The following is a 21,043-nucleotide window of genomic DNA, read 5'->3' as shown; positions in this document are numbered from 1 at the left end:
ATTCGTCGGTCAGCTCCCCTTGACCTTGTTAGAGACAGAATCACAGATGTCTTTCGATCCACACGCCAGTCAAGCGAGTCAAGCATAGAGTGTGAGTAAGTTAATTCGCACTGAAGATTGCCTCAATATTGCCTTACCAATTTTTAGGAAAGGCAATTTCTCTCCCCACCGCTGTTCAAAGCATCAACATATGATATCTGATATATTGCACTTTAAAATAATCATTACATACACATAACAGCAGTGGGGGATCCAGGATTTCATTAGGGGGGGGGGGGTGGGGGCAGATCGCTGATTCTCAGATTTTGGTAGACCCCGAATTGGACTGAAACATTGGGGTTAAAATCGGGCCGCTCGAAAGTGCTCTCAGTGGGGGGGGGGGGGGGGGGCATGAATTTTTTTTTTTTGCCCTTTGACCGTCAAAAAAACTACACACAATATTTGTTATGGTCATAATACGGCCGGCTGAAAGTGCTCTCAGTGGGGGGGGGGGGGGGTGGTATTATAAGCATTAAAAAAAATTTTTCAAGCCAACAAACACATAAAAAACATGCATTCTCCAAAACGATTTTTTTTGGGGGGGGGGGGCCGGGCCCATCCGCCCCCCCCCCCCCTGAATCCGCGCCTGAACAGCTAGAATTATTAAAGTCAACATTCATTTTTAGTAGACCTGTCTAATAAATGAAATATTACCTAAATCACATCGTCTTGCTTTCTTTCACAGAAAATGGGATAGACCTTGAAGCAGCTGCCCTCCTGTCAGATGAAATGATTGAAGTGCTGATCCCAAAGCTTGGAGCAAGATTAAAATTCAAGAATCACTGGAGTCAATATGTGAGTTCAGTTGCCTCTTAACTTTTCATATTCGCTAACATGATTTGCTTCAGATGCTTGTGTGACGTAGGAGGGGAGGTGGATGAGTTATTCAAACATTTGAAGTATATACATGGACTAACTTCTGGAAAGTCAGTGTTTGTGATATGTAGTCAAAATGGATGTCCTGAAACATTTACATACATTTCATCATATAAACGACATATTTTGTCAAAGCACTGCTCAGACTTGAAAGGATCTCAGTCAGTTGAAAATGAAACAGTTTATCAAGACATTTTTGAAGATGAGTCTGCAGATGATGCTGAAACATGCACTACAAATCAGAAAGAAACAGGGAACATGTTGGATACACTGAAAGAGACTTTCTTTCTCTTTCTTACTAGCTTGAAGGCATCTGCTGTGCCTCATACATACATAGACAAACTTGTAAGAGAGATTGAAGAACTGATGAATAATGTTCTGACCAATTTGTTTAAACAAGTCCTGAATGACTTGGAAACAGTGGATGTTGAAAGCTTGAACATTTGTTTCTTTCAAAAATACTTTCATAAAGTACAGAACATTTTCAGTCAATTTCGAACACGCTATATGCAGGACCAGTACCTTGTAGATAGAGATGTTCTGATACCCCCAGAAGAAAGAACCTTAGGGAAATCTTTTGCCACAAGAGATCATTCAGGACATGCACAACAGCAACTAGTGACAGAAACATTTCAGTATGTTCCAATTTGCAAGTTACTGAAAAAATACCTTGAACAGCCTGGTGTGATGAAAGCGATTCTAAGTCAGCATAATTCGCAGGATGGATGTATTTTGAAGACCTATCGCGATGGATTTCATTTTCAGACAAAGCATGTCAGTTGTGAAGATGTCCCCACAATCCCTTTACTCCTCTATGCTGATGACTATGAGACAGGAAACCCCTTGGGATCCAGGAAAGGCGAACATAAACTGGTTGCATTTTACATCAGTGTCTTAAGCTTACCAATAAAATATCAGGCTTCACTAAATAACATTCTGCTTGCTGCATGTGCCAAGAGGAAAGTTGTTAACAAATATGGTATAGACAGTGTTTTGTCAGCAATAGTGGACGATCTCCAGGTGCTTGAAAAGGAAGGTCTTGAAATTTCAAGCACTGACTTCAAAGGGATTGTAAAACCTGTTTTATTTCAGGTTATTGGTGACAATCTGGGTCTCCATGAATTGCTTGGGTTTGTGGGAAGTTTCAGTGCTAATTATCCTTGTCGCTTTTGTAAGGCCCCAAAGGAAATCATCCGTAGACAGCTCACCCCCGACTCGGCACTTCTACGGAGCAAAGAGACCTTTCATGAGGATCTTGCCCTTGATGATACATCAAGAACTGGAATGAAACGTTCATCAGAACTGAATAATCTAGAGCAATTTCATGTCAGTGAAAACTATGCACCAGATATTACTCACGACTTCTTGGAAGGAATCATGCCATTAGAAGTCAAACTGGTCTTGAATTCACTCATTGACAAAGGACAGGTTACACTTCAACAGGTGAATGACCGCATATCTTCCTTTAACTATGGGTTTGTAGACAAAAAAAACAAACCAAGTCCTATCCCGCAATCGGCGCTGAAGAATCCTCGTGGAGCTAGCGGTCAAAAAGCTGCCCAGATGCGATGCCTGTGCCTTTATCTTCCCATCATGCTTGGAGATTTGATTGATGAGTCGTCAGATGAATGGGAAGTTCTACTATTGGCTGTAGATATTTACAAGATTGTAGTAGCCCCATACATCACCAGATCAGCTACTTTTTTCTTGAAGGCCCTCATTAAGGACCACCATCAACTGTTCCTTCAAGTGTTTGATGGATCTCTTATTCCAAAACATCATTTTGTTGTCCACTATCCTCAGTTGATTAGGTTACTTGGCCCACTTGAACAATACTCAACAATTAGGAAAGAAGCGAAACACAAACCTTTTAAGAGTTGGGCGCGTGCTTGCAATAACTACAAAAATGTGGCCAAGACTGTATCAAGGAGACATCAAGAACAACAAAGCTATGTGTTTCTCCAAGGAAAGACCCTTTCTTGTGAGATGGACATAAAGAATCAGTTTCCAGCCCAGATATCAACATTTGAAGAAGCACAACATATTTGTGCTACACTTGATTGTTCACAAGATGAATTCATCCATGTAGCAGATAAACTGACTGTTCACAGCTATGAGTTTAAGCTGGGGTGTTTGGTGTTGACAGAATGGGATGAAAACGGACCCGTGTGTGCTCAACTAAAGAATATCATCATACACAAGGCAGTTGCCCTGTTTGTCTTGCTTGTGTACGAAACAGAATACTACAACAGACATCTACAGGCATATGCTGTGTCAGAATGTGTGGGTCGAATCAAAATCATGGAACCATTAGATCTTCTAGTGCCTCGTCCTTTGCATATGGTTCGATCACTTGATGTTAATGACAAGTTCAATTATATCATTACACCATTCCAAATTGTATAAATATGAACCCTAGGAATTTCCATTAATCACAGGTTCAAGAGCAGCAAGCACAGGACCTGGTGTCATTACCAGCTAATTTACAGCTACCAGTAACCCAAGTCATGTACGAGATGAACTTACCAACAGCATCACCATCATCATCGTCATCATCGTTATCCTTCACCAACTACTCAGCAGCTACTCAAAACCACCTAAATCTGGGGGATTATGCTATCTGCAGCACTGATGAGGCAATGTCAATCCCATCTACATCATCTTCACCATTGCTCTGTCAATTGGAGTCAGAACCACCATCAGATTCCTGTCCATCGGAGCCAGATCCACCCGTTCCTGGCCCATCTACTTCAGCTAAGTCTGCTAAGCTAAGTCAAAGGTCATCAGCAGAAGGACCAAATACACCCCCACCACTTAAGAGACAGAAGGCTTGTTTGTTTGTGAGTAACAAAATCAAATAGGGGCATTGATCTTTCTGTCATTGAGACTAATTCCTTATGAAGAGAAGGAGATTTAGATCTAAAAAGCTGTACTTAGGAAAATAAGAAGAGAAATTAAATTTAATTCCATTTTTTTTTCTAGTAACTGCTGAATGAATGATTATTCAGATTTGAGACATATGTAAACAACTATAATGAATGTTTAATACGTTTTTATGCATCATGCATTAAGGGAACAAATTGTAATGTGTGTTAATATGTGGCCGGAATTAAGGCATGAAATTGCCACTGTTAAAAAACAAGTTTGTTATTCAAGTGCTGTAAAATAAATAAAAACTTGTAAACGTGAAAAGAGCAAAAGAGAGAGAGAAACATATACATATATACAAATAAATTGCAGGACTTCCTTGAAAAGCAGGCCTACTTGGGTCAGACGGGACTAGTCTGCTTACAAAAAAAACTTTAATGAATAAATAAATAAATAAATGAATAAATAAATAAATTATAACAACATTCACTGTGTGGGGATTCAAAAGTAACGATAGTAAGATATTTCAATTTGGCTACTTTTTTTCTTCTGTGTTAAGGATACTGAAATGATACTAAATCAGTCCCCCGATGGAGTAGCAACAATTGAAGAAATTAAGAGGCTTGGATTCGTGGCTAAAAGGACAAGGCATGTCCTCGTGTCAAGACTGGTTGAGTACCTGATCATGAGCTATGGAGAGCGGTAAGTATATGACTATATTTTGCATTTGTATAGTTGTAGGGTATTTCCCCTACTTTATCATACCGTAAATTTCTAAATAAATCAACCAGACTTATCAGTCAAACAATAAAATTCTGGATAAACATGCCTTACATCCACAAGATAGCTTTGGTAACAATTTTAAAACTTAAATTGTCTTGATCTTCAGAAAATGCAGCACATCATCAGAAAACACTAATAAAGGGACCAGCAATTGTTCTGAAAGACATATTTGCATCTAATGATGTCAAGTGACAAAATATCTCTGTGTACATTTCCTATGGAAGGGTATTTTAGGGGTACTCCAAACATTTTTATATTTGGGATATTTCTTGAAAATTAAAGAAGTACTAGTTAGGAGCAGACAATGAACAAGGCATTCATTGTTCATACAGATCAATAAAATAATGAATCAACAAAACAAAATTGTTCATCATACGTGTACCATATATGTGGCTGTAATTATTTGCAAGTGTGTTCTTACAGTAATCATCTTCATAGTGTAGCCCATATTTTTATTCGCTTTAATCATGTTAATTCTGATTTATTGGTGATTCAGTTCAGTGAAGAAAAAAAAAATGTTTTATTTTATTTTCTCAAATATTTCACACTTCATAGAAATGGAAAGATGTCATAGATAGAGTCTTAAAAATAATGTAATGGTGTCTTTGTCTTTCTTTTAGGCCAGAGTCATTTGTGAAGGCAGCACTGGCCCAGAGCATAATAACTACATTTCCCAGCCTTAGGGACCCAGAAGGAAATACAGGTTTTGTAAGTGTTGATAGAAAGACCACTTTTATTTTCTTCAAGTTTCTACTCTACAGATATTTTCATGTGGGCTCTGTGAACAAATGCTCAAAATACCATTTGTGGTGCCTCTTGAAGCCATGTGTAGCGTACTAACAGAATCATACAGAAAAGTCTTTCTGATTTTGTCAAAATTGAACATTACTGAAGAATAATTTGTTATTATAATGGCATATCCCATGAAAGATTAAAATACAAATTCTGAATTAAATGCTAAAGGAAAGCTCCTATTCTGATAACTATACTTTTGTCATTATATCAGCAGATTTTTTAGGGGTTAGCCAATATTTTACAAAACATTATTTCTGCAACTAGGCTTTGAGACATATTTTTATACAGTTAATTATAAAACAAGGTGGCCCAAAAAGAATGAAACAACTTTGATAGTTGATTTCAAGGACATCATCAATAAAATGGAATTCAAGTTTGTTTCATTATGTGGAAAATAATTTTTCCAACAAAATGATACCATAATCATTCATTTTGGGTGTCTCGATCCTTTTACTTTTTTAGTGAGACAATGCTTTCTCTACCCTGTCGGTCTTTGGAACGCAGAGAAATTCTAACCTTGTCATGTAGTACTGCACGAAAATGCCCTTGCTTTGAAAACAGACGATTTGAACAAAATGTGACATTACACAACAGCTGAATCTAAGGGACACCATTGAGCAAAAAATTCTTGCCATAAGAAGTATTTTTAGGGTTAAAAAAGTAGCAAATATGGAAAGTGACATTGACTTGCTAAACTAGGATTAGTATTCAAATGCCTCCCCTCAATCAATGGTCTTTTTCATTTTATTGATGATGTCCTTTAAAGTCAATGATCAAAATTTGTTGCACTTTTTTAGGGCACCATGCATGTTTATGATAATTGGTATATGAATCCATTATGATATTTAAAACAGGAGGCCTTTTACACAAGAGGGGTGAGTGGACATCCTGCAACAGGGTATTTGGAAGAACACCTTCGCTATGTCCGCAAGAAAACTAAACAGTCAAAGGCCAGGAGTTCTTCATCAACTGGTAAGTTATGGATAATGTAGCAGATATCCCATAACTTTAAAAAGTGTATAAATATCTATATAGGATTATTAATATATTATTAGTGCCAGTGGTAATGAGCATATTGTACAGTGTAGACCTGTCTTCCTCTAAGTAATGGTGTCAAGGCAGGGGAGGGGGGGGGGGGTCACCAGACAACAGCCAATAGGGCCATAAATTTACACAGCTCAGCAAAAACCGCGGTTTTCCTAAAAAAAACTTGAATTTAAAAGTCGCGGTTTTAACAAATATAAATGGGCCATATCAATTATCCATATTTGTCATTTATTTCTTTAATTTAATGTATAGTCACAGCTGCAGCTGCCTGCAGTCAACAAGAGTGTAGCCTGCCTACTGAGGAAGATGCACTGATGGTGTCCCTGATGAAGGACAACAAAGTCCCGGATGAACAAAAATCCAGATTCATGGCTGAAACATTCGACTTCAGAAGAAAGTGGATACAAAACCAAGAAAGATCTGTGAGGGAGATTTTGACAGAATTCCCGTGTCTTCTGGAGGAGGGAATGGTAAAAGCACACAGGGAGAGCCTGACTTATACCGTAATTAAATGCCAAAATCCATGTACATTCCCTTTTCTATTAATATGTGTTCTTGGTTGTGAATGGGACTATATAATGATAATCATCTGAAGATATATACAGTGCGTCCCAGAAAAAGCGGAACCCGGATGGTCAGTAAATTTTTGAGGTGAAAACAAACAATTCATGAAAAATAAAGTGCGTCATTTTAAAGTTCATTTTGTCTTCTTTCTTTTGACACTCAATACAATACGAAAGAGCAACGCATGGATGACCAAGACGAGTTTGAAATTTTAATGTAAAAATCAAATTGCGCAGATCAGAGCACAGAGAACCACACTAGATCCTTGCAGCAAGTGATTCGCGATCATCGAGAGATTTGATGAAAGAAACCTAACAAAGAACATAAAAGAAATGCTAATGAAGCATTCCTTTCTTCGGCAAGGCCATTGCATCTTGTCAACTTATTCTGCGCAATTTGATTTTAGCAATTAAATTTCAAATACTTTTTGCTCATCTATGTGTGGCTCTTTCATATTGTATTTGGTGTCAAAAGAAAGAAGAAAAACTGAACTTTAAAATGATGCACTTTATAATTCATGAATTGTTTGTTTTCACCTAGAAAAATGACTGACTGTCTAAGTTCCGCTTTTTGTGGGACGCACTGTATATACATGTATATCCATATGTACATACAGGAATGTTCTTTTTTTTTTCTAGGGGCTGGGGTCTCTTGCCTGGAAAGTGTTTTGTTATTTTTTTTACCTGAACCTACAATGTACACTGTTTCCCCCTAGATATTGGGACTTCTAGAAAATGTAAGGGGGTGGTGGGGATCGATATCACTCTGTGCCCTTGTGTGCAAATGACTAAACGAATTTTGTTTCTTCGATTATTTTTATTTCAATAGATTGAGCAAGACTTCCAACTGCTGCATAGTGAGAGTGCAGAAAAATTGAAAGAGAAGTGGACTACGATGTCGGGCCACCTCATCGCGTATTGCAAGGAGATGTTCCCACTTTGGCCACAAGTTCTTAATCTCCCAGGCAACATGGACACACAGGCTCTCTCCTCGGGTACAATCATTATTTTGTTTTTGTTCTTGGATTAGGACCTGGGGGTGTTTCATGAAACTTGTCAGCACTGACAATTTGTCATTTATTAAAAAGTACAGTGACAATCTTGATTTTGTTTGGCTGTGAACCACTGGCACTGACTGTTGTCATGGTCATAGTCAGTGAATGACAAATTTGTCAGTACTGACATGTTTCATGAAACATGCCCCCAGGTTAATTGCTACTTTTTTTTATTTTTGAAATGCTTGTCAAGAAAGTATTGGAAAGGAAAGTTTAGAAGTGCAATACAGTAATAACAATAACATTATTTTGTTTTATGATCTACATTTCTGTACACTTGGACGATCTCTTCAAGTATAGATGTTAAGATAAAAGTTATTTGTGAAATATAATATATTTATACAAATTAAATATTGTATGTAATTGTTAGAACAGTTTTTAAAAGAAATATGGAATTTCTTCCTTCAGGTCTAAAGTGCCTGTAAAAATGCCCCAAATCTGATCCATCTAAATAACTGTAGTCATGCCCTACCCTTGCCCGAACTTTACTTCCCATACAAACCATACCTTATATCACTGCATATACAGTCTGACTCCAGCTTTATTTGGTAGTTTATAATTTGGGTACAATCACATAATTTTGTATTGATCTTCAGAAATTTAAGCACACCAGAAAATAAACCCACCTGCAATTGGTTTCAATGACATGTTTCATGTAATAATTTGAAGCGGGATAATATCTTTATGTACATTACCTATGGAGTGTAAGGAGGACTCCAGACATTTGGATATTTGTGTTATTTCTTAAAATAAAAGCAATTTAGATCAAACAATAAGCAAAGGCAGAATAGTTCATATATATAGATCAATACAATCATAAATTAACACACACAAAAAACCAAAAAAATCGCTCAAATTTCTGTCATATACCAAAATTTTATTGTGGCTTAAAAAAGGCAAAGCATTATTTTTTAAGTCGAGATACTCTACCCACTTTTTGATCATTGACCCTGCAGTGTGTGCACTGTAAAACAACAAGGTAGCAACAAAGTCAGCTGAGATTAAATTTGTACTGTAGCTTTGGGTTTTTAATGTACATGCATACATTGACCTTATTAGCTTTCACATGCATGTCACCTCAACACCAAAAGATCACCCTATCCTAAATTTTTCAAATTTCAATACTCTATTTTTGCAGAGGAAAAGTCAAACTTGGCCTTTTTCATGGTGCCTCTCCTGTTTGAGAAAAAAACACGCAAGGCTGGATGTAGTTCTACATCACACATCAGAAACCTGGAGTCTTTCATTGACACACAGCTTGTAAGTGCATGTACAGGGTGTAGTTTCTTTATTCTGTTAACTGTCCCATTATTGGGAAAGCTAGGTATCCAGATGCTGTCTACCCATATCCATCAGTTGCCTGTTTTTCAAAAATGTTATGTATAGCTTTACAGTCTGCTTTCCAATAAGTGAGTTTAGAGTTCAGATGTGCGCATGTATGAGGATAATTTGTGAAAAGTACACAAGGAAGTGTACAATTTACTAGCTGTTGATAAAAACATGCACTTTTGATCTTTAATAACTCAAAAACTATGCATCAGAAAAAAGCAAGTGCTGAAAGGTGCTTATTTACAATGGTGAAAGTAATAACTCATGTCCAGTAGCATCTACTCCGTACCTTCCGTCCGCCGTTGACAGAAGGCCTCTACAGTTGGCACCAGGATGGTTTCAAGTGCCAAGTCATTCCACTTCTGAACAGTGCACAGAAAGAATGAATACTTATGTTGATCAGTCCTGGAGTAGGGAACCTGATAGCCGAGATCTCTAGTCAGTAATGTTGCTCTATTTGTGACTGCTGGACGTACTGTGATAGATCGAAATCCACAAGATGGTAGAACATCTTGTAGAAAAGAACGAGTCGTTTACATTCCATCCTGGACTGAAGTGAAGTGAAACCCATTCAAGCTGAGCTAGCATGTCCGTAACCCTAGAGGTGTTTTGGTAGCGGTTTATGGCTGTCAATTTGACACCTTAGAAGGCTAGCAAGGAATATCTTACTGGGAAAGGGACTATTGGATATATGATTGTAGACTTTTTCTTTTTGTGCTAGATTTACTTTACATTATGTTCTATTGGCTTTGCATCCAGGTTTCAGTCTGCCTCAAACGTAATATATGCAGTTGATTCATAGGCATTACAGAGTATTAAGAGCTTTTGCACCATTTTAGCACAGACACCCTCTGATATATGCTTAATTATTTATGCAGTACCAAAATTAGCCCGAGAACAATCAAATTAAAAATTTGATATGGAGAAAAAAACAAATAAATTGCTTAGGGTTAGTAAATTGGACAATTAATACGCAATATACCCATGGCATGCAGCCTCTGTTATATGAAACCTGGAAAATTAATTGCTTCCCCTTGGTTCATGCAGTTAGGGACATCAGGGTATTTGCTGACAGTCCTTCAAACCAGGGATAAATCAAGGAATGTTGTGTTTATCCATGCAGTGCATGGTCAGACTTTCATGCTTTCCATATCAAACAGTGAACCCTCTGGTGAAGGGAGGCCATGAATGCATCATTAAGATACAAAAATATGATACATGCATGTAAATTAAAAAATTCAGCAAGCAAGAAACTTTGTAAACTTTCATCAGGGAATTTTGTTCCCATTAAACGCTAATTGGCATTCTGATAAAGTGTGTCTGCTATATTCCCTACTATATAATAAGTCTTTTTTTTTTCCTTCTTCTTCTTCAGGAAACCACTCACATGCCATCATACCTGCAACAGATTGACCCAACTACCCGTCCCCAACCCTTCATCATTGAACTGTTCTCGTCATCCAAGCTCAGGCCTCAGCAGACTTTCACAGTGATTGAAAAGGAGTGCATCCCTCACAAGTCACTTATAGATGCAGTAGATGTGTGCTACAAAGCACACTTCATCATAGACTGTGCTTATCAAAGCAACGTAGAAGGAACCTGGCTCTTCTTCCAAAAGATGATCTATGAACAAAATGACAAGCGTATCAGAGACACCCCTGCCTTGAGTAGTTTCCGTGCTTATCTCTTCTCAAAGAAAACATGAATATGAGTCAGTTTTGTACAGAAGATGTGTGGTGTAACATACCAGACTTGTCCTGTCCAATGATGCACTTGTAATGATGTATAAAGTAAACAGTAACCTTATATTCACTGCATGTTTCTATTATGCAGATGAATTCTTTTAATTAGAGGTTAAGTTTTCCTTTCAGTTTGAAACCTTGTTGGGAAATTTGATAAACTGAAACAGATTTATGTCAATTACTCAGTGGATATTATCAAAAACTTGCCTTTTTCCTCCACCCATTACAATTACTGTATTAAAAGCTTTAAAAACTTCTAAGAGACACATACTGAACCAGTTCTAAATAGTCCAACTTCAGCTTCTTCTTTCATCATTGTATATGGTAAGAATGATATTTTAGTTATTCTGTCCACATGCACTCATTTAAAAATCATGGCCCAATTCACAAAGGTGGAATAACTTAAACTATGGAATAAGGGTGGAATAAATTATGGGGCGCCAAGTGGACCCTATATGCTTTTATTACAGAATGACCCACAATTTTACTTTAAACAAAATCACTAGAGGGGGTTGATTATGTAACAAAATCACTCAGAGATTGATTTGTTTCAAAATCAATTCTCACTGGTGAATTTGTTACAAAATTGCGAGTGATATTGTAACAAAATTGTTGATTTTGTAACAAAAGCATATAGGGTACACTTGGTGCCCCATAGTTATTCGACCCTTATTCCATGGTTTAAAGTTATTCTGCCTTTGTGAATTCGGACCCTTGTGTTTAATGCTTGTCGAAAGTAAAATTCTTTATGCACCTTTCCCGAAGGGTGCTGGAGGCCCGTTTTAGGATTTTTTCATTGGGCAGCTAATAGATTCCCCCCCCCCCACAGGTTTTGTGTCTATAATCGGCTAAAACGTCGGTGGGCTGATAAAACCTTGTAACTAAATTTTTGGGGAAAATTACTTGTTTATAGAACCTTGTGGCAAGAAAACCAGATTTAGTTCTGTCAAAATTTTACATTTCAATCTGAAAAGATAGAGAAACTGTGACATGGTAAAAAGAAGGCTAGTGTTAAGACAGCCATCTCTTTTGGCTCTCCTGAACATTTAACATTTTTGAGATACAAGGTTTTATCAGCCCACCGACAGTATGTGCACTTCAAAGCCTTTATATCCAGAAGTCCTGATTTGTAAGTGCGCTAATTTGCTAGGTTTAAAAGTAATTGATATTCAAATACGAAATACAATCTTCCTTTTTAAACTGAAATTGAGAGGAAAGGTTTGTGTAATATATGTGTCAGAGGTCAGAGGGCACCATAATCGAGCAAAATTGTAACTCATTGCATTAAAAGAAAAGAATAACTGAGATTTTCATGTCTTATTTAAATGTTTTACAACCTACAACTTCTAGTGTTCACAAACATGTATATGTCATTATAATAGTATATTCTTCATTCATGCAAAATATCAGAAACGTTGGAACTGGTTGCAAATGAGATCTACTAAACTTGAAACAATTGTTTGGAATTAATTTAGTTCTATAACTCTGTTCAATTCTTCTGTTATAACAACTTCTTTATATAGGGTTAATATTTCGGCCCCCCAAAATCTGCCTGTACTCTAGTGGGACTTATTAACAGAACGATTAATTAAAGATAGTTATATGAGACCAAGTTAAGTCCAGAAATTGTACACATCTCTGATTCACTCTTACAAAAGTATTATTTTGCACTCTGGTGGTAACTTCAATTAAAGATGAACAGTAGCAACAGTTTTTTTTATTTTTTAAATTTTTTTTTAACAGGTACTAAATATGAGACGTATGCCATGAACATGAGTGATAGATTTTATGCAAGTTATTTCAGGAGACAGTGTTATATTTGCTTTAAATGGTAGAAAGAAGTGAAATGTTGAACGTTATATGTATTCTTAAAAGTTGCGTAACTTTTGCAAGCTCATTGTATGTAAAAGGCACATAAGTCAAAATGATTGTTGCATTGTTATTGTTCGTTTGTTGTTTCATTTGCATTGCTATATACCATATCAGACATGAGTGTGTATTAGCTTGATAATGCTACTATGGGCTGGACCACTTTTTCCATTGCCAAGGCTTGCATTGGTTCCCTATTCTCTGTTATGGACCACATTTTTTTCAAATAGTTGAGTTATAATGCAAACTTAAAGTTTCTTTTATTTATGAGGTGTGTCAGAAAAGTTCCAGAACTGATGTTACAAAATTAATATTTCATAATTTGTGTAATGCAAATTTCATATTATGAGTTATCCCCTCCAAAGCATATAGGTACATTCCTCTATCTTTTTTTTCACAAAATTTGAATCATGTTTCCTGATGAGAGATACAGTTTGTAATTTAGTCACATTCATTTTGGCAAAGAAGCATTTTTTTTTTAAGAAACAAAAATCACAAATTTATATAGTGAGTTTGATTTTGCTATATAATGATCATGCATGAGACCAATGCTAAACAGCATATTTTTATTATGTTGTATTTACTATTTTATGAAAATCATTGTCAAAGTATTCCTTTTCATGAGAAGTGTTGCAAACTATTTGTTTACATACTGAGGTTTAATAAAGACTTCAAAGTATTCCTAAGAAAGACATGTGTGATGTTTTATATTATTCCATGCATTCACTTGCAATGCTGAAGCGTGTTGGGATAATGTTGGGCAAGTTTTCCCCATTTGATAGGCAAAGCATAATGCTCAACAATTAATCCATTTTCAACCCACCCAACGAATGAGCAAATAATTATACCCAACAATTGACACATTAACTTGCCCAACTGTTGAGCAAAAAGCAACTTTTGTTGGGCAAAAGTGTTGCCCAATTTCAATGAAACCTTTATTACCCAACAGTTGGGTGGGTTGACTATTAGACCAATGCTTGGGCAAATTTTTGCCCAATATTTTTAGCAGTGTAGGTTTGTTCTGGACATTGGTTAAAATGCGCTCAAATTAGACCTTGTTAATGTCGGCTGCTAGAATTTTTGCACCCCGTATTCGATGAGGTATATAATAATCTACATTTCATGGGAGTTTAAGCACATTTAAATCAAATAGGAAATTAGCAACGAATGTATTTACCCTTACCCCCTTCTATAAACTCTGGACGTTATATGCGCAAAACGTTTAGGTTTGTTCTGAACATTGGTTGATATGCGCTCAAATAAGACCTTGTTAATGTCGGCTGCTAGAATTTTTGCACCCCGTATTCGATGAGGTATATAATAATCTACATTTCATGGGAGTTTAAGCACATTTAAATCAAATAGGAAATTAGCAACGAATGTATTTACCCCCACCCCCTTCTATATACTCTGGACGTTATATGCACCAAAAGTTTAAGTATGTTCTGGACATTGGTTGATATGCGCTCAAAAAATACCTTTTTAATGTCGGCTGCTAGAATTTTTGCACCCCGTATTCGATGAGGTATATAATAATCTACATTTCATGTGAGTTTCAGCACATTTAAAGCAAATGGGAAATCAGCAACGAATGTATAAACCCCCATCCCCTTCAAATTAGACCTTGTTATTGTCGGCTGCTAGAAATTTTGCACCCTGTATTGGGTCAGGTATATAATAATCTACCTTTCAGGTGATTTTCAGCAAATTTAAGGCAAATGGGAAATAGCGGCGACTGTATTAAAGCCCGAAACCCCCTTCACCGATATACTCAACATGTTATGCGCTATACGTTTAGGTTTGTTCTGCCACATTGGTTGATATGCGCTCAAATAAGACCTTTTTAATGTCGGCTGCTAGAAATTTTGCACCCCGTATTCGATGAGGTATATAATAATCTACATTTCATGTGAGTTTCAGGACATTTAAAGCAAATGGGAAATCAGCAACGAATGTATTAACCCCTATCCCCTTTTATATACTCTAGACGTTATATGCGCAAAACGTTTAGGTTTGTTCTGAACATTGGTTGATATGCGCTCAAATAAGACCTTGTTAATGTCGGCTGCTAGAATTTTTTGCACCCCGTATTCGATGAGGTATATAATAATCTACATTTCATGTAATTTTCAGCAAAATTAAGGTAAATGGGAAATATCGGCGACTGTATTAAAGCCCAAAACCCCCTTCACCGATATACTCAACATGTTATGCGCTATACATTTAGGTTTGTTCTGCCACATTGGTTGATATGCGCTCAATTAAGACCTTTCTAATGTCGGCTGCTAGAAATTTTGCACCCCGTATTCGATGAGGTATATAATAATCTACATTTCATGTGAGTTTCAGCACATTTAAAGCAACTGGGAAATCAGCAACAAATGTATAAACCCCACCCCCTTCTATATACTCTAGACGTTATATGCGCCAAACGTTTAGGTTTGTTCTGAACATTGGTTGATATGCGTTCAAATAAGACCTTGTTAATGTCGGCTGCTAGAATTTTTGCACCCCGTATTCGATGAGGTATATAATATTCTACATTTCATGTGAGTTTCAGCACATTTAAAGCAAATGGGATATCAGCAACGAATGTATAATTAACCCCAACCCCTTTTATATACTCTAGACGTTATATGCGCCAAACGTTTAGGTTTGTTCTGGACATTTGTTGATATGCCTTCAAATAAGACCTTTTTATTGTCAGCTGCTAGAATTTTTGCACCCTGTATTGGGTGAGGTATATAATAATCTACATTTCATGTGATTTTCAGCAAAATTAAGGCAAATGGGAAATATCGGCGACTGTATTAAAGCCCGAAACCCCCTTCACCGATATACTCTACATATTATGCGCTATACGTTAAGGTTTGTTCTGCCACATTGGTTGATATGCGCTCAAATAAGACCTTGTAAAAGTCGGCTGCTAGAATTTATGCACCCCGCATTTGATGAGGTATATAATAATCTAGATTTCATGTGAGTTTAAGCACATTTAATGCAAATCGAAAATTAGCAACGATTATATAAACCCCCACCCCCTTCTTTATACTCTAGACGTTATATGCGCCAAACATTTAGGTTTGTTCTGGACATTGGTTAAAATGCGCTCAAATTAGACCTTTTTATTGTCGGCTGCTAGAAATTTTGCACCCCGTATTGGGTCAGGTATATAATAATCTACATTTCATGTGATTTTCAGCAATTTTAAGGCAAATGGGAATTAGCGGCGACTGTATTAAAGCCCGAAACCCCCTTCACCGATATACTCTACATGTTATGCGCTATACGTTAAGGTTTGTTCTGCCACATTGGTTGATATGCGCTCAAATAAGAACTTTTTTAAAGTCGGCTGCTAGAATTTTTGCACCCCGCATTTGATGAGGTATATAATAATCTACATTTCATGAGAGTTTAAGCACATTTAAAGCAAATGGGAAATTAGCAACGAATGTATTAACCCCCACCCCCTTCTATATACTCTGGACGTTATATGCACCAAAAGTTTAAGTTTGTTCTGGACGTTGGTTGATATGCGCTCAAATAAGACCTTTTTAATGTCGGCTGCTAGAATTTTTGCACCTCGTATTCGATGAGGTATATAATAATCTACATTTCATGTGAGTTTCAGCACATTTAAAGCAAATGGAAAATCAGCAACGAATGTATAAACCCCCACCCCCTTCTTTATTCTCTAGACGTTATATGCGCCAAACGTTTAGGTTTGTTCTGGACATTAGTTAAAATGCGCTCAAATTAGACCTTGTTAATGTCGGCTGCTAGAATTTGTGCACCCCGTATTCGATGAGGTATATAATAATCTACATTTCATGGGAGTTTAAGCACATTTAAATCAAATAGGAAATTAGCAACGAATGTATTTACCCCCACCCCCTTCTATATACTCTGGACGTTATATGCACCAAAAGTTTAAGTATGTTCTGGACATTGGTTGATATGCGCTCAAAAAATACCTTTTTAATGTCGGCTGCTAGAATTTTTGCACCCCGTATTCGATGAGGTATATAATAATCTACATTTCATGTGAGTTTCAGCACATTTAAAGCAAATGGGAAATCAGCAACGAATGTATAAACCCCCATTCCCTTCTTTATACTCTAGACGTTATATGCGCCAAACGTTTAGGTTTGTTCTGGACATTTGTTGATATGCCTTCAAATAAGACCTTGTTATTGTCAGCTGCTAGAATTTTTGCACCCCATATTGGGTGAGGTATATAATAATCTACATTTCATGTGATTTTCAGCAAAATTAAGGCAAATGGGAAATATCGGCGACTGTATTAAAGCCCGAAACCCCCTTCACCGATATACTCTACATGTTATGCGCTATACGTTAAGGTTTGTTCTGCCACATTGGTTGATATGCGCTCAAATAAGACCTTTTTAAAGTCGGCTGCTAGAATTTATGCACCCCGCATTTGATGAGGTATATAATAATCTAGATTTCATGTGAGTTTAAGCACATTTAATGCAAATCGAAAATTAGCAACGATTATATAAACCCACACCCCCTTCTTTATACTCTAGACGTTATATGCGCCAAACGTTTAGGTTTGTTCTGGACATGGGTTAAAATGCGCTTAAATTAGACCTTTTTATTGTCGGCTGCTAGAAATTTTGCACCCCGTATTGGGTCAGGTATATAATAATCTACATTTCATGTGATTTTCAGCATTTTAAGGCAAATGGGAATTAGCGGCGACTGTATAAACCTCCACCCCCTTCACCGATATACTCTAGACGTTATATGCGCCAAACGTTTAGGTTTGTTCTGGACATTGGTTAAAATGCGCTCAAATTAGACCTTGTTAATGTCGGCTGCTAGAATTTTTGCACCCCGTATTCGATGAGGTATATAATAATCTACATTTCATGGGAGTTTAAGCACATTTAAATCAAATAGGAAATTAGCAACGAATGTATTTACCCCCACCCCCTTCTATATACTCTAGACGTTATATGCACCAAAAGTTTAAGTATGTTCTGGACATTGGTTGATATGCGCTCAAAAAATACCTTTTTAATGTCGGCTGCTAGAATTTTTGCACCCCGTATTCGATGAGGTATATAATAATCTACATTTCATGTGAGTTTCAGCACATTTAAAGCAAATGGGAAATCAGCAACGAATGTATAAACCCCCATCCCCTTCTTTATACTCTAGACGTTATATGCGCCAAACGTTTAGGTTTGTTCTGGACATTGGTTAAAATGCGCTCAAATTAGACCTTTTTATTGTCGGCTGCTAGAAATTTTGCACCCCGTATTGTGTCAGGTATATAATAATCTACCTTTCATGTGATTTTCAGCAAATTTAAGGCAAATGGGAAATAGCGGCGACTGTATTAAAGCCCGAAACCCCCTTCACCGATATACTCAACATGTTATGAGCTATACGTTTAGGTTTGTTCTGCCACATTGGTTGATTTGCGCTCAAATAAGACCTTTTTAATGTCGGCTGCTAGAAATTTTGCACCCCGTATTCGATGAGGCATATAATAATCTACATTTCATGTGAGTTTCAGCACATTTAAAGCAAATGGAAAATCAGCAACGAATGTATTAACCCCTATCCCCTTTTATATACTATAGACGTTATATGCGCCAAACGTTTAGGTTTGTTCTGAACATTGGTTGATATGCGCTCAAATAAGACCTTGTTAATGTCGAGTGCTAGAATTTTTGCATCCCGTATTCGATGAGGTATATAATAATCTACATTTCATGGGAGTTTAAGCACATTTAAATCAAATGGGAAATTAGCAACGAATGTATTTACCCCCACCCCCTTCTATATACTCTTGACGTTATATGCACCAAAAGTTTAAGTTTGTTCTAGACATTGGTTGATATGCGCTCAAATAATACCTTTTTAATGTCGGCTGCTAGAATTTTTGCACCCTGTATTCGATGAGGTATATAATAATCTACATTTCATGTGAGTTTCAGCACATTTTAAGCAAATGGGAAATCAGCAACGAATGTATAAACCCCCACCCTCTTCTTTATACTCTAGACGTTATATGCGCCAAACGTTTAGGTTTGTTCTGGACATTGGTTAAAATGCGCTCAAATTAGACCTTTTTATTGTCCGCTGCTAGAAATTTTGCACCCCGTAGTGGGTCATGGATATAATAATCTACCTTTCATGTGATTTTCAGCAAATTTAAGGCAAATGGGAAATAGCGGCGACTGTATTAAAGCCCGAAACCCCCTTCACCGATATACTCAAAATGTTATGCGCTATACGGTTAGGTTTGTTCTGCCACATTGGTTGATATGCGCTCAAATAAGACCTTTTTAATGTCGGCTGCTAGAAATTTTGCACCCCGTATTCGATGAGGTATATAATAATCTACATTTCATGTGAGTTTCAGCACATTTAAAGCAAATGGGAAATCAGCAACAAATGTATTAACCCCTATCCCCTTTTATATACTCTAGACGTTATATGCGCAAAACGTTTAGGTTTGTTCTGAACATTGGTTGATATGCGCTCAAATAAGACCTTGTTAATTTCGGGTGCTAGAATTTTTGCACCCCGTATTCGATGGGGTATATAATAATCTACATTTCATGTGATTTTCAGCAAAATTAAGGAAAATGGGAAATATCGACGACTGTATTAAAGCCCGAAACCCCCTTCACCGATATACTCTACATGTTATGCGCTATACGTTCAGGTTTGTTATGGACATTGGTTGATATGCGCTCAAATAAGACCTTTTTAAAGTCGGCTGCTAGAATTTTCGCACCCTGCATTCGATGAGGTATATAATAATCTAGATTTCATGTGAGTTTCAGCACATTTAAAGCAAATGGGATATCAGCAACGAATGTATAATTAACCCTAACCCCTTTTATATACTCTAGACGTTATATACGCCAAACGTTTAGGTTTGTTCTGGACATTGGTTGATATGCCTTCAAATAAGACCTTTTTATTGTCAGCTGCTAGAATTTTTGCACCCCGTATTGGGTGAGGTATAAAATAATCTACATTTCATGTGATTTTCAGCACAGTTAAGGAAAATGGGAAATAGCGGCGACTGTATTAAAGCCCGAAACCCCCTTCACCGATATACTCTACATGTTATGCACCAAAAGTTTAGGTTTGTTCTGGACATTGGTTGATATGCGCTCAAATAAGACCTTTTTAATGTCGGCTGCTAGAATTGTTGCACCCCGCAATCGATGAGGTATATAATAATCTAAATTTCATGTGAGTTTAAGCACATTTAAAGCAAATGGAAAATTAGCAACGATTGTATAAACCCCCACCCCCTTCTTTATACTCTAGACGTTATATGCGCCAAACGTTTAGGTTTGTTCTGGACATTGGTTAAAATGCGCTCAAATTAGACCTTTTTATTGTCGGCTGCTAGAATTTTTGCACCCTGTATTAGGTGAGGTATATAATAATCTACATTTCATGTGATTTTCAGCAAATTTAAGGCAAATGGGAAATAGCGGCGACTGTATTAAAGCCCGAAACCCCCTATACCGATATACTCAACATGTTATGCGCTATACGTTTAGGTTTGTTCTGCCACATTGGTTGATATGCGCTCAAATAAGACCTTTTTAATGTCGGCTGCTAGAAATTTTGCACCCCGTATTCGATGAGGTATATAATAATCTACATTTCATGTGAGTTTCAGCACATTTAAAGCAACTGGGAAATCAGCAACGAATGTATAAACCCCCACCCTCTTCTTTATACTCTAGACGTTATATGCGCCAAACGTTTAGGTTTGTTCTGGACATTGGTTAAAATGCGCTCAAATTAGACCTTTTTATTGTCCGCTGCTAGAAATTTTGCACCCCGTAGTGGGTCATGTATATAATAATCTACTTTTCATGTGATTTTCAGCAAATTTAAGGCAAATGGGAAATAGCGGCGACTGTATTAAAGCCCGAAACCCCCTTCACCGATATACTCAAAATGTTATGCGCTATACGGTTAGGTTTGTTCTGCCACATTGGTTGATATGCGCTCAAATAAGACCTTTTTAATGTCGGCTGCTAGAATTTTTGCACCCCGTATTCGATGA

General features: G+C 36.9%; 2 protein-coding genes across 2 annotated transcripts; both read left to right on the top strand.

The window, feature by feature from the left end:
- Positions 1 to 1,422: 1,422 nt before the first annotated feature.
- Positions 1,423 to 3,397, top strand: LOC115927985. The gene is made up of 2 exons (XM_030994419.1): positions 1,423 to 3,196; positions 3,354 to 3,397. Exons 1-2 carry the CDS (start codon positions 1,423 to 1,425, stop codon positions 3,395 to 3,397), a joined length of 1,818 nt encoding a protein of 605 aa, XP_030850279.1.
- On the top strand, positions 3,074 to 13,656 carry LOC105441710. Its single transcript, XM_011673097.2, has 8 exons — positions 3,074 to 3,755; positions 4,343 to 4,485; positions 5,187 to 5,274; positions 6,216 to 6,333; positions 6,661 to 6,878; positions 7,801 to 7,966; positions 9,165 to 9,286; positions 10,731 to 13,656. The coding sequence occupies exons 1-8, from the start codon at positions 3,423 to 3,425 to the stop codon at positions 11,058 to 11,060; spliced, it is 1,518 nt and encodes a 505-aa protein (XP_011671399.2). The 5' UTR covers positions 3,074 to 3,422; the 3' UTR covers positions 11,061 to 13,656.
- Positions 13,657 to 21,043: the final 7,387 nt, after the last annotated feature.

The sequence above is a fragment of the Strongylocentrotus purpuratus genome, unplaced genomic scaffold, assembly GCF_000002235.5.
Source record: "Strongylocentrotus purpuratus isolate Spur 01 unplaced genomic scaffold, Spur_5.0 spur5_scaffold_21, whole genome shotgun sequence".
NCBI lineage: Eukaryota > Metazoa > Echinodermata > Echinoidea > Camarodonta > Strongylocentrotidae > Strongylocentrotus > Strongylocentrotus purpuratus.
The sequence above is the reverse complement of the archived record's forward strand: the minus strand, read 5'-3'. Positions and strand labels throughout refer to the sequence as shown.

Coding starts and splice junctions, on each gene's coding strand:
- LOC115927985 (XM_030994419.1), top strand. CDS start 1,423: ATGCAGGACCAGTACCTTGTAGATAGAGATGTTCTGATACCCCCAGAA. Junction 3,197..3,353: donor GGCATATGCTGTGTCAGAAT/GTGTGGGTCGAA, acceptor CATTAATCACAG/GTTCAAGAGCAGCAAGCACA.
- LOC105441710 (XM_011673097.2), top strand. CDS start 3,423: ATGTACGAGATGAACTTACCAACAGCATCACCATCATCATCGTCATCA. Junction 3,756..4,342: donor GACAGAAGGCTTGTTTGTTT/GTGAGTAACAAA, acceptor TTCTGTGTTAAG/GATACTGAAATGATACTAAA. Junction 4,486..5,186: donor ATCATGAGCTATGGAGAGCG/GTAAGTATATGA, acceptor TCTTTCTTTTAG/GCCAGAGTCATTTGTGAAGG.